At 45.1% G+C, this 13,784-nt stretch overlaps 1 protein-coding gene across 7 annotated transcripts in view; it reads right to left on the bottom strand.

The window, feature by feature from the left end:
- The window catches only part of ccdc88ab (coiled-coil domain containing 88Ab), a 64,421-nt gene that overhangs the window by 10,813 nt on the left and 39,824 nt on the right, over nt 1–13,784 (bottom strand). For 4 of the 7 annotated variants that reach the window (XM_061790429.1, XM_061790427.1, XM_061790433.1 and 1 more), the window contains 18 exons: nt 12,935–13,072; nt 11,700–11,883; nt 11,484–11,614; nt 10,435–10,728; nt 9,846–10,028; nt 9,494–9,772; nt 9,294–9,418; nt 8,811–8,949; nt 8,550–8,726; nt 7,745–7,906; nt 5,344–5,621; nt 5,123–5,266; nt 4,477–4,663; nt 4,205–4,350; nt 4,035–4,127; nt 3,185–3,387; nt 2,952–3,068; nt 452–529 (listed from right to left, as the gene is read on the bottom strand). In XM_061790429.1, the coding sequence (XP_061646413.1) occupies nt 452–529; nt 2,952–3,068; nt 3,185–3,387; nt 4,035–4,127; nt 4,205–4,350; nt 4,477–4,663; nt 5,123–5,266; nt 5,344–5,621; nt 7,745–7,906; nt 8,550–8,726; nt 8,811–8,949; nt 9,294–9,418; nt 9,494–9,772; nt 9,846–10,028; nt 10,435–10,728; nt 11,484–11,614; nt 11,700–11,883; nt 12,935–13,072 (3,058 nt within the window). The remainder of the gene's footprint in view (nt 1–451; nt 530–2,951; nt 3,069–3,184; nt 3,388–4,034; nt 4,128–4,204; nt 4,351–4,476; nt 4,664–5,122; nt 5,267–5,343; nt 5,622–7,744; nt 7,907–8,549; nt 8,727–8,810; nt 8,950–9,293; nt 9,419–9,493; nt 9,773–9,845; nt 10,029–10,434; nt 10,729–11,483; nt 11,615–11,699; nt 11,884–12,934; nt 13,073–13,784) is intronic. The other 3 variants (XM_061790428.1, XM_061790430.1, XM_061790431.1) reach the window with 3 other exon arrangements.

A 13,784-nucleotide genomic window follows, 5' to 3' on the forward strand; every position in this document is an offset into this window, starting at 1 on the left:
TACCACACACACACTTCCCCACCCAACACGCACACACGAACTATAATCACACACACGGCGTCTTTCATTCCAAAAGCAGCACAAAGCTGCTCAGTGATTCCAGCAACACAAACCCCGACAGGCGCCACTCAAACAAAGAGCTTAAGAAGAGAAAAACTTGTCGATGGGGGGGGGGGTTAGTCCTGACTAAATCTTCTCTGCTACGTGAACCACTACACACACGAGTGACTAAAGGAGGTGGAGGTGACGCTCCGCAGAGGACGACGCGTCACTGATGTTAGCGGCGTGGGCGTCAGCAAATTAAAGTGTTGGCAAAAGTGTGTGCTTACACACGCACGCACGCACACACACACACACACACACACGCGCGCGCGCACACACACACACATCAGTGAGCGGTCCTGGCTGGCGGCGGGAGGAAGAAGAGAACGGCTAAGCGCGGCGGTCTTACACATGGAGCGCCGGTAGATGGCCTTGGCCTTGTCTTTGTCCTTGGATCTGTTCCTCATGAAAGGCAACCTTTTTAAAGCTGCCACAGCACGGCCACACACAGACGGACACACACACACAGACAGGGTGGTAGTGGGGGGGGGTGACAATTAGGCAAAAAGGAGGGGTACGTTGTTAACGTGACAAGAAGAGGCAGCGGGGAGCGAGCTGAGGTCCTGCACACTCAAGTGGACAACAATGTCATCATGAAATCATTTTCATACACTCCGACGTCGTCTCATGTAGCTTAACAACAACAGCACGCTACAGCAGATCCACAACATATTGTTGGAAATAATATCGCCAAGCATCATGACCTCCGCCAAGTATGCTTTTGGTTTGTTTGCGTTCGTCCATAGTTTTTGATATGCCAACTATCCATTTTTTATGATAGCTTCTGTTAGTGATGAGACATATCGTTAGCCCTTTCGGAAAACAAGAAAACCTTATTTTATTTTTTTTTTTTTTTTTTTCTCTCCAATAAAACACTAAGACTTGATTGCTTAATATTAAAAGAAAAAAAGAAAACAAATCTAAATGATTTAATGACATTCATTCAAAAAGCACTGGAGGGTAGGGAATAAATAAGACCAAAAATTAATTTTCATTATTAAAGAACAAAGCAAAAATATTTCTCGAGCAAAGCTAGTTGGACCTCATAATACTAAAAGAAAAAAAAACAGCAAACTGAAAATACCTTTTATTTATTTTTAGATTTGATTTTTAAATAAGACAAAATACAATGTTGATTGTGTATATTTAGACTTGAAATTATTAAACATTTGATCAAAAAGTGGTATTGTTTCCTTGTATATATTGTATTTAAATTTGGCATTATTAAACAATATTCCATTTATAAGGCATTAGTTAACTGTTCATTCTCATCTGAATTGATCACAATTTGCTGGAAAATAGTCTGGGCAAAGAAAACGCTTTTCATAATTAAGTATTTTTAAAGTGAAAAAACGAATCTATTGTCTAGATATTTGAATTGAAAATGATTGAATAATAATATGCATTTCAATCCAATGCGAGCAAAATTTGCTGGATCGGACACAGATTTGGCCAAACAAACAAACAAATATGTCATATGCTTCTAAAGCTGAAATCTCAGTGGCTCTGGTTGTCATTGACTTCGGGTTTTCATTCTTTCTCGATTTCCCAAATGCCACAAAACCAAAACCCCTTGGCGGAGGTCTACACGCTCCATGCAGGTGCTTTGTGGCTGGCGGGTGTGTAAAAACACACATCCACCTCCAATCGCAAACACATGAAAGTAACTTTCATGCAGATTTCATACACGTCCCCAAACGCAAAGCGCACATTTTAATCAACTAAAATGTGCGATTACAGTCAAACGGCTCCCACTATAGCAAGCTAGCAACACTTCCAACCACAACAACCACCACCACCACCACAACACATCGTACAAAGTGCCAAGGGTCTCCCGCACGAGCTGATTTCTATTTGAACATCACGAGCTCAACAAGCTACACAGTCCAACGCATCGCCACGGCGACATGACACAAAAAAACGGATGGCGGCGATACATCAAAGGGTGCAACGGCAGAGCGGGGAAACTTTGGTCGTCTTGTTTATTAAAGACGACATCCTTTTCAAGTCGGTTCAAATTCTACTTGAATTTCATATTTACAACACCTGACAAAAGTTTGGAGACACCTTCTCATTCATCTGGAGTCGGCGAAGCGTCTAAAAACGTAAGGATTGACTTGCCATTTGGCTACACCACAGCTTATTTAACCCTTTTTGTTACGTTGCGGGTCACTTTGAAGTTACATGAAAAAATGTATTTTTTTCCCCACCCACAAAGCGATACGACTGTTCTGTCCCCACGTCATGGGTTCTTTTTACACATTGTTAACTCATCTAAAGTGTTGTAAATAGCAAATCTAATAACTCTTCTTCATTTGAATTCAATTAGCGGGTGAACATGATTTTGGGACGCATGCATGGCGTTGACGGTGGTATGCATTATGAGAGCAATTTAAGACTCGAACGATGACGAGCTTTCGGAGATGTGAGCGACAACATACCCATTACATTTAGTTCGCGTGGTTGCGAAAGAAATTCAGACACGTTACACATTGACAACTTTAACCTTGCCGTGACCCCTAGCGAGGAATATTAGAGGAAGCGTTTACATCGCGGCAACAATCAGGATGAAATACCTCAATGAGGCTGCCTGCTATTGAATTCCATTCTAGCTTCATTATTATTATTAGCGCGGCATGTGAAGTGCGATGCTTTGCACCATTTAATAATCCACATTGAGCCAATGCGGTAATGGTTTGATTCCTCTTTACAGGGGAACTGCACACATCGGCCGGTCGACCGGCAGCTAATTCAAATTCAAACACGACGTCGGTTCGAATCTGAAAAGTTTGAGTCAACCTCGCGGCCCGGGCGTAAGCCGACCGACGAGGACGCACGACGGGACTCACGAAAACATGCCCTGAGAGAGGCGAGGGGCGGCTCGCAAACCCCGCCCACCCGCTCTGTCCGCAGCATACCATTGGTGGAGCCCTGCCCTCGGGCAAGGCACCGTTGCCCTCTCCTCCCTTCCGCACGGACACACACACAAAATGCAGGCGTTAGAGAGGGAGGAGCGACGCGCACAGGTATCAACTGGCATTGGGAATGATCTCGGAACTTCCACGCGTGCGCGTGTACTCACTGCTGCTCCTCTTGTGCGTGAGCGCGTCGTCCAGCGAGTTGGAGCCCGAGCCGACCGAAGAGCTGTCCTGGCTGTCGGCGGGGAAGGACAGGAAGCCGTCGCCGCAGTCCGAGCGGGACGGCGTCAGCGTGAGGGAGCGCATCCTCTCCCGGCTTTTGGGCTTGATCAGCTTCTTCATTTTGAGTGTGATCCAGTTGCTGCGCCTGGGAAGATTAAAGGCACCGCCGACGGGTGTTAGAGAGGATGGGGGGGAAGGGGCGCTTTATTGTTAATTATTATATACACAGCGCTAATACAATCAATTGAATTGAAGATTAAATCATTATTATTTGAACACAATCTTAATATAATCCATTAAAATGCAATTTTAGATTTATCAATTGAATCAAATTAAGCGAAATACATTCCTGTTAAACTTCAATATTTCATTTGTATTGTATTCTTGTTCAAATAAAATACCATTCCATTCATTCGTACGTACGTGTAAAATACGCTTTCATTAAATGTAATTCAATGAATGGAAATAAAATACATTAATATAAAGACGTTACACAAAAATGTCACCATTCAAAACAAATACAATAACCTTGTTCAAAACAAATACAAATGCAAATGATGAATGATTCATCATTACTATTCATAAATATTCAATCGTTCAAATAAAAGACGTGAAAATAAATTATAAATGACATCCGTTAAAAATGAAACGAAATTGAATTGGCAGACATTTTCTTTAGCCGACCGGGTCCAGTTTTAAATTCAAAATCAATTCTGGGGGAAGGAAAAAAAAAAAAAAAAAAAAAAAAAAATGTCTACGGTACGGATCCTTCTTTTCCTAACTGTTGCTCACCTGCGTGGAGGCGAAGGATCATAGAACTTGTACTGGTCCATGATCTTCTCCTCCAGCTTCTCTTTCTGCCTCCTCAGCTCGTTCAGCTTGTCGCTAAAGAGAAAAGGACCACAAATGCTTCCATCTGTGAACATCGCTCAGCGTCCGTCAACTCCCGATTATTGGCTCACATGTATTGCCTCTGCTCAACGTGGAACAGGTCTTTGCTCTCCATGGTCTGCTCCAGCAGCGTGCGGTTCTGCAGCATCAGCGTCTGGATCTGGTCCAGTAGGTGACGGTTCTCCTCCTCCAGGTTCCCCTTCAGCTGACTCAACAGCTAAAGATGCACGTTCGTAGGAAAAACACGCTCCTTAGTAGCGATACTAGCAATATGACCACATATCGTAGCGCCACATATTTGAGTTCATTAGTCATCACGTTCGGTTCTTGACTTGGTGCTCACCTCGCACTGGTTGGTGAGTTTGGTGGAGGTGATGTCTAGCTGCTGGTACTGCTCCTTCAGCTTGGAGAACTCGGCCTCCAGCCTGGTCTGCTCCAGCTTGGCGCCGTTCAGCTGACTCTTGATGTTCTTGTGGTCCAGCTGGAGGTTCTCGTTGTCTTTCTGTAGCTGGCGGTACGTTGCGTTTAATCTGTTGGTACAAAACTAGGTGTTAAAGGGGAGGACTTTTTGACGCGTTACACACATACGGACGACCGGGCCAAATTTGAGCATCTTTGCCCCTCAAAGCCAGCCAAAGCCCTGTTTACTACTTCCCAAAAATTGTTAAACCTGTTCAATCTTTAAACCGGGGTACACACACACACACACCGGGAATCAGGCCAAATTTGAGCTGGGATTTGATTATGGATATGTGGAAGAGATGGTCTTTTGGTGTATTAAGAGCAATTTTTTTCTCCTCCCCGACAATCATCAACGTAAGGCCTGTTGGATATTTACGAGAGCGTATCCTTTATACTGCCGCGTGTGCTCAACATGGAGTTTGGCTGAGCCGCAGATAAGCTAACAATTAGCCTAGCTTCTTCTATTTCTTTTTCTTTTTTTTTTTTTTTAAATATTACCGTTTATCTATTTTGGCACCCAATCTGACCTGTCATTTTCCTCTTTGAGCAGTTTGCACCGGTCGGCCGTGGCTCGGTGACCTTGGTTCTCCGAGGACATTTTCTCTTGCTGCTCCTTCAGGTTCTTCTCCAGGTCCTCCAGATCTCCTTTCCTCTGCAGGAGCTGCTTGTACCTGCGAGAAGAAATCCCTCTCATCTCAGCGTGCTCCTCATATAGACGGGGCGTCGCTTCCAAGCCCGATTCGCTCACTTGTCCTCCAGGTCGCGGTGCCGCTGCTCCAGACTCTTGCGGGAGCTCTTCAGGCCGCCGTGCTTGCCGATGAGCGTCTCGTACTCGGACGCCTGCCTCTCGTGGAGGGCCGCCAGCTTCTCGTGGTCGCGCAGGAGCAGTTCGTAGGTGGACCTGAGTTCCTCCTTCTCCCGCAAAGCCCCCTCGCGCTCGCCCTCCACGCCGCTCTGCTGGCCCTGCAGCTGAGCGTTCTGCGCCATCAGGGCGGCGGCCTGCGAGCTCAGTGTGGAGTTCTCCACCTGGAGGGACGAGTAACGCGAGGAATATCTAAATATCGAAACAAAGAAACGGCGGCAGGGTCATGTGGGCACATTTAAAGACGACTCGGTCTGCAGGGGGCACTGTGGCTTCGTTTGTATTATCGATATGTTGTGGTTTCCCTTTCGTGCCACAACCAAGGAGGTTAATGATATTATAGGAACGCTAAATAAATGTGTATAGATTATTCATTATTTGACATCGTTAAATTAGCCATTGACATTTCAGATTCAATTTAATAAATCCATATTCAAATGTAATGACATTTGAATGAAATGATTAAATCAAATTCTTAAAAATGAAACTGAAAATTCAAATGAGAAATATCAAAACATCTTCAATGACAAATTTGTAATAAAATCAAATTCAATTCTCATTAAAATACTAAATTCTATTTGTATTCAAAGACAATTAAATGCATTCTAAATGCACGATAGTAAAGCCCCACGATATTGCGGGTCACGCAATTTTTATTTATTGATTTTTTACTGCGTAATATTATAAATATAGTTTGGAATTTGAACCGAGCGCTGGAGGGGGGTTTCCTGTATGTCAAGATTAAATGCATTGCAAACAAGTACATTCTTTTTGCAAAACGGGTTTCTAGGCACAGTCAGAAGTCATCCATCCATCCATCCATCCATCCATCCATCCATCCATCCACGCATGCACGCATTCCTTTTCCGTAGCGCTTCTCCTCATTGCGCTCGCGGATGAGCTGGAGCCGAGCCCGCCTGACTTTGGCCGAGACCCGAGGGACACCCAGGACTGGTCGCCATCAAATCGCAGGGAGCAGATAGATAGACAAGCATTCACACCTATGGACAATTTGTCGTCTTCAAAGCAACCTACCGTTTTTGGAATGTGGGAGGAAAGTAACGGCGCATGCAAGCTGTCAAAACAGATTCTTTTTCCTGATACAAATTGCAAACTTGGCATTCATGAAGGAAAAGCCCACGTAACGAAATGTTGAGTCTCTCACGTCTGTCCAATCTCATTAAGGTTTTATTAATGCATTGTGCTTACGGGGGTAGAATCCTATTCCATTTGATTCCAACTAGTTTACTTGTGAGGAAATCCCACAGTTACAGACAAGACGACAAACACAAACAACCGCCTTAGCTACCCGAGACATTTGAGCAGGCACAAACGAAACAAACAGAAAAACCGCTGCCAGTCGGTGGCAATCCCGTGTCCCGTAAGCTGGTTTTGAAAAGCTGCCAAACAAGGAGTTCAGGTCTAAATCCATAGCAGGGCAGCTAAGCGGGCCGGCAGGGTCGGTCGGGGCAAGCGTCAGACTGGCTCACGCGGGTAGAATGCCTCGAACTAGGCCGGCCGGCCCTTTTGACTCGCAACCAAGCGCAAAAGCTTCCCTGAGCTTATGTTGCTTTGAAGAGCAATCAAAATCATTCGGAGCGACGTTCACCTGCCTGCCTGCCTTTTCATTGATCGCTTTACAGTTGAAATTGTATTGTACGACACAGAAGCTATCGGCAGGTTTAAGGGAGCCTTCGAGACCTTTTTTGACGAAAAAAGGAAGCTCTCTCATTCAACTAAATATGAGCCGAGTCATACATTTGAAGACATTTTGAAATTACATTTTTTGCACGCCAATTCTTAAACGTTTTGGAAATAATGCCGTCTGAGATCTTTGGATGGCAGACACAAGGATGAGACGTTAGGTTAGGAAGGAAAACCAAATCAAATCGAACTTTTAAAGCATTCACGGGCACCGTGTATTTTCGTGCAAAATTGACTTCTTGTAGCCAACCCGTGCAAAAAGATACAAACAATGAAAAAGGTTAGAATGAAGTGTTTTCAAGCAACATGCGTGAAGTTATATTATGTTTTTGCTGTATCCAATAACTTTCTTTTCATTCCCATTTGAATGCGTGATGACTAAACGGTCAAGGCTGTCCTATAGTGGCAGTGCGTTTGATTGGTTAGAATATACAGTGTTGCTCGTCGTATAAATGAACAGTTGACAACGAGAGACATGTCAAGAACTGTTTTCGTGTCCTGGATCGAAGCCACAGGCCGCTCGTGAGCGTTATGACACTCGCCACTATACTGCAGTTGTCCATCGCGCGTGCGTACACATCACCTGCAGCTTGGCGCTCTGCGTCTGCAGCGCGGTGTTGCTCTCCTGCAGAGAGGCGGTCTGTCTCTGTACGGCCACGATCTGAGCCTGCAGGTTGGAGCTTTGGGTCTCCAGTTGTTTGAGCTGGCTCCTCAGCGCCGCCTTCTCCGCCTGCAGTGTGGCATTCTGGGAGAGCAGTTCCAAACGAATACAAATGAACTCGAGCATGACAACGCTAAAGAGCTTGCATTGAATTGCTGGAAATGTAAACATGCCGAATCGTAGCGTAACATTTGCTACGCTAACATATAGCGAGATAGATGCTCGAGAACGGAAAGAGCAAATATGAGCGCGTAAGCTAAACAATTTGAATGAGAAATGTGGAAGGGTGGGGTGAATTTGTAAAGTGTGGAAAATATATATGCATTCATGTTGGAATCGTGGCATGGGAAATATGGAAGAATCCTGGCAGGAATTGGCTTTGTTTGGAATGGGACAAATATCCACGATGGAAAAATGTGTGCATTTCTATACTGTAAAAAATGGCTCCCAATGGGGTTGTTTCAGTTGACTATTGTGGAAGGGTGAGGTATATTTGTACAATTTTGCCACGAGATGTGGAACCCTAAAAAAAGATAGGAAAGCGCGTTCCCAAGATGGCCTGAATGAGGTTGGAATGGTTGGACGTGTTTTCACGATAACGTAGGAATTTGAGGAAAGTGAAAAATCTCGCTTCAACATGGTCTTTCGAAATGGTCGAAATGTGTCGAGGAACGTGCCTCGACGCAAGTAACGCCGAGATGTCCGGAGAGGCGTGCAAAAAACTCACGTTCCTCTCCACCTCAATGAGTCGGTCCTTGACCTTGAGTAGCTCTCTGGTGGCCTCGTGGCTCTCCTTCTCCCATTTGCTGAAGGCCTGGGCGTCCTCCCCGCCTCTTGGGGGCGAGCTCTGCACCATCCTCTCCTCCTCCTCCCGCTGACGCAGGGCCTCGTAGTTCTTTTTCACCTGAGCGAAAAAAAAAAGAAGCACACGAGGGGAATGAAGAAAACTTGTGGAACCCTTTTTCCGTGCGTGTATGCGGCTCTTTACGGTCTTGAGTTCCTGGCGAAGTTGCTGGTTCAGGTTGGACGACTCCTGCAGTCTGGCCTCGAGGGCGGCGATCTTCTCCTCTTTGATCTCCAACGAGGACTTCAGCGTTGACTCCAGCTTGCTTTCCAGGAGCTTAAACCTGGTAAAAAGTCAACAAATGTCAGCAGCGAACACCGATTCGTGGAAAATCATCACCGAACGCCGAACGTAGAAAATAACATCGAAGCGTTTGCCGCTAAGGCTATAAAAGGAGGAAAAGTTGATGGCGTGGCCACCATCACCTCGTGACAACAATGGCACGCACACTACGACGACACGATTCCTTCCCTTCGTGAAACAAGATGATGGGCTCCTTTTTGGTGGGCACACTCCCACAGGATGACTCATTATACATTCCAATTATTCGAATAGATGACAGCTAAATCTAAAGTAGGCCACTTTCGGACTCCCAGGAGTCGAGTTCTAAGCGAACTTGCGGGATACCTGTCGTCCGAGTCCTCGTCGAGGAGCAGCCTTTCCTTGTTCAGGCCCATCTTCTCTAGCTCGTGCGTCAGTTTTTCAAGGTCATTGTTCATCTGTTGCGTGCGCAGCTTCTCGCTTACCAGCTCCTATAAACACACACACACACACACACACAGGGAACATTTCCTTCTTCGCTACGCCCAAAGCAGACCAATTCTAACCTCTCGGAGCGTGATGAGGGTCCTCTTATCGATGGTGCCTTGTTTGACAAGCTCCTTGTTCTCCCTCTCCAGGTCTTTGATCCGTGTGCACGAGTCCCGGAAGAAGATCATCTCCTTGCCCATGGTGCGGTTCTCCTTCTCCAGCGAGGAGATGCGCTGGTTGCTGTCGTCCAGCTTGGAGTCGCGGATCTCGGCCTGCTGTCTCAGCCGCTTGTTCTCCTTCTCCAGGAGCTTCTTGTCCTTTTCCAGCTGGGAGCTCTCTTGCTCAAGCGTCTTGTTCTGGCACAACGATGGCAGAGAAGTCAGAAATCTATTTTCTTTTATAATCTGAGCTTTGATTTTCCCTACTCACCTCCTGCTCCAGCTGCTCTAGGCGCTTGCTGGAGATCTTGAGCTCCTCCAAGTTTCGTTGGAGGCTTTGGTTCTCGGATTCCACCTCCTGCAGCTCAGCCTCCAGCTGCTGGATCTTCTTGCTGCTGTTCTCCAGCGCCTTCTGCAAGCGCTGGTTCTCTGTATCCAGGCCCTGGTAGCTCACCTAGGGTGAGGGGAAGTGGTCAGATTGGAACGGCAAACGCCTCAGCTGACCGAATGCGATGATGGATGGACCATTTAAGGAACACTTGGTGGGATCAGTTAGTCTCAACTCTATTAAATAAATGTTAAAAAAAAAAAAAATAAAAAAAAATGATATTTCAATAAAAATCATGAAAAAAAATAGACAAAATTCAAAATAAATAAAACTAATTTGCAATGAAATAAAATTGGCATTAATGAAAACATAACTTCTCATTTAATGACGCTTTGAATCAAATGTCATTATAATGACTGAATCATTGACTTACGCACTGTATTTTGAATTATTTAATGGCATTTTTGTTGTGTGTGTGTGTGTGATAAAAAAAGGAACACTTGGCAGGACTTGTTGGCCGGTAAAGTCTCACCTCTAATCTCTCCGTCTTCTTGGTGGTGGCCTTGAGGAGCTCCAGGCTGCGCTTCAGTTGGCTCCTCTCGCTCTCCAGCTCCCTGTTCTCTGCCCGCAGCTGCACGGCCTTGGCCCCGGCCGATCGGAAGCTTTCGGCCGAGCGCCGCAACTCCAGGTTCTCCTGCTCCAGCTGAGAGTTCTCCTTCTCCAGTGCCTCCAGTTGGAAGGCCATGTTCTTTAGACCGTCGAGCTTCTTCTTGAGGCGCCGGCTCTCCACCTCCAGGTCGGCGTTCTCCTTCTCCAATGCCGACACCTACAAGTCGAACAAACAAAGAAGAAAGTTGCCTCAAACATGGGCAGGATTCATTTTGTCTTACTGCGAGAGCGGGATTTCTCATGTTAACTACGGCAGAAATTGAGGACATTTACTGAACACAGGTTCGCGCAAAGCTCCAGTCTTTAATCCGGCACAATTCAGCATTTACATTATCAGGAGTCCAATAACATTTGTTCCATTAATTTTATGTTTTTTTTCCCCCCCCTAAATGTGGCTAGTTAAAACCTATTTGTTCATTTAAAAAAAAATAATAATAATAATTCTCATTAGAATATTGATAATTTTTGGATTATAAATAAAACTAATTTACATACTGTACATTTAATATTTTTTAAAATGGATTTAGTGAAATGATTGGTTAAGTGGAACACATACGACCTGCTCCATTTTTTAAGAGTCAATAGTCTTGTAATGTAGCATTTTCTCCCCTAAATTGGGTTAATGGAAAATGCATTTCCATTTCTCTGATTAAATAATTGATTCAGTTATTTATTGTAAAAAAAAAAAAAAGCGTCAAATAAATAATGTTACATAAACAAAATGTAATAAACCGTATCAGTTACATTCAATTAATGAGAAATTAAAAAAACAAAAACAAAAAAAAAAAAAATGGAGATTTCTTCAATAGTTTTTTTTGCCCTACAAATTTTAACACAATCTACCAGCTCCAACAAATTCAATGTGGCTTTGCAGCACAAATGTTTCCCCACACCTCGTAAACAAGAACCGACCTTCTCGCAGGTAATTCCCAGACTGGCCACCTTCTTCTGCAGACTCTCGTTGTCCCTCTCCAGCTTCTGGAGCAGGATCTCCAACTCCTCCGCTCTCTCGCCTTTCTCCTTCATGGCCTCCAGTTCTTTTCCTGGAGACAAACAGCCGCAGTGTTAATCTGAGGGAGGAAAAGAAAACACGCACGGCAAAAAGTGCCAGTCGAGATGTCGGCTCACTCAGCTGTTTCCGCTCAAACTCCATCTTGTTGAGCTGGCCCGTGGTCTCGCAGATGGAATCGTGGAGGATACGGTTTTCCTTCTCCACATCCTTGACGCGAGCCTCGGCACCGACCTGGCTTCGCTGGCGCAGGGATGACACCGTCTGGCTCAGGTGCTGGTTCTCCTGCTCCAGACCCTTCAGCTACGCAGACAACACAGCTCGTTTCATTCATAAGACAGACCCCGAGACATACTCGGGGGGATTTTAAACTGCCACTCTTGCACTTGTATTCATCCTTCATTTCCTACAATAAAGACAAACTCTTGCGGAAGTACTTTCATAAAAACAATACAAACTATTCATGATGCACTACTTTCCGAGAAATAAGAAAGTATTCATAATGTACTTTCTTAAAAAGAATAGCTAATCAAGTTGTACTTTCCGAAAAACAAGAAAACTATCGCTTTGCACTTTCCTAAAAAAGGACAAACTGTGATTTCCAAAAAGAAGACCAATGACCGAACCAGTGAGTGTGGTGGCACTCCGGCCAGTGGAAAACGAATTGGCGTCATACGAGATGGCTGGGAAGCTGAAAATATCCCACTTGGAGCGCTCAAGGGCTGACCTCAAAGAGTTCTAGCCGCATGTGTATGGGGGGGGGGGACCCAAGGCTGCTGACCAGATAAATGTAGCTTATGTAGTTTTTGAAAGACTTTTTCTGTCAAGTGCACTTTTCAAAAGTACAAGTTCACAGTATTCTGTAACACAGCACGACTCGCACTAGAACTGACTCTCACGACCATGACTAGCACAGTACAGTAATCTTGGAGTGTAGCATGTGGCGCCGTGTTTCACCAATCGTGAAACACGTGAGCTAATGGAAGACGTCAGATTTGGGTCCCTGTGGGCCCCGAACTGAGAACGAGCATCTGCATCTTGGCCACACAGTCACACAGAGAGCTCCTCTTCCAAAACGCACCATCATCGCTCGCCTTTGGTATAAATACATCACACACAATTTTCCAGGGTGACTTCTTGGGAGGCAAAAAAGGATCAATGAACGTTTTTGTTTGCGTGTGACACATATTTCCAAAAGGAGGAATGACATAATGGCACGCTTGGTACGATGTCTGCCGCATGTGAACGAGACAATCACATGGTCCAGTCAGGACATTGCGACACAAAATGAAGGTCATACGTAGATTTAGGTCAGGTTTAAGGAGTTATGCTGACTAGGATCGTAAACTAGTACCTGTCTCTCTGAGTTTTCCCGCAGCGTTTCCAGCGTCTTCTCCAGCAAGGCCTTCTCCTTCATCAGGTCTGTGCTCAAAGACTCTGCGCTGCGGAACGACTCTCTCTCGGTCGCCAGTTCGCTTTCCAGATGCTCCAGCTGTGCACAAATCAGTCACATTGGCAAAGAGAATAATCAGCAATGAATGCATATTGTATAGAAGTGATTGTCGGTCCACTGTCTCGCGTCAACCAAGAGAAGGGCTGTTGGTTCAGTTGCCACTAGTTTGCCGTGGAAAGAAGTCAACACGTCAGCGAGGCCATTTGTTAAGTAAATGTCTTACTCCCCTCTGTCCCTTTAACTCCTCAGTCAAAATTCCCCTCGAGACATGTTTTCCTTGTGTGCGTGCATGCATGCATTTTATATATATATATATATATATATATATATAAAATTGGAATTTTATGGTTGCCACACATTCCAAAAAAGCTGGGACAGGTGGCAAAATAGACTGAGAAAGTTGAGGAATGCTCATCAAACACGTGTTTGGAACAACCCACTGGTGACCAGGCTCATTGGGAACAGGTGGGTGCCATGATTGCTTCCCCGAATTGCTCAGTCATTCACAAGCAAAGATGGGGCGAGGTTCACCTCTTTGTGAACAAGTGCGTGAGAAAATAGTCACACAGTTTAAGGACAATGTTCCTCAATGTACAATTGCAAGGAATTGAGGGATTTCATCATCTACGGTCCATATCATCATCAAAAGGTTCAGAGAATCTGGAGAAATCACTGCATGTAAGCGGCAAGGCCGAAAACCAACATCGAATGCCCGTGATCTTCGAGCCCTCAGGTGGCACTGCATCAAAAA

This window comes from Phyllopteryx taeniolatus, chromosome 11 (genome assembly GCF_024500385.1).
Source record: "Phyllopteryx taeniolatus isolate TA_2022b chromosome 11, UOR_Ptae_1.2, whole genome shotgun sequence".
NCBI lineage: Eukaryota > Metazoa > Chordata > Actinopteri > Syngnathiformes > Syngnathidae > Phyllopteryx > Phyllopteryx taeniolatus.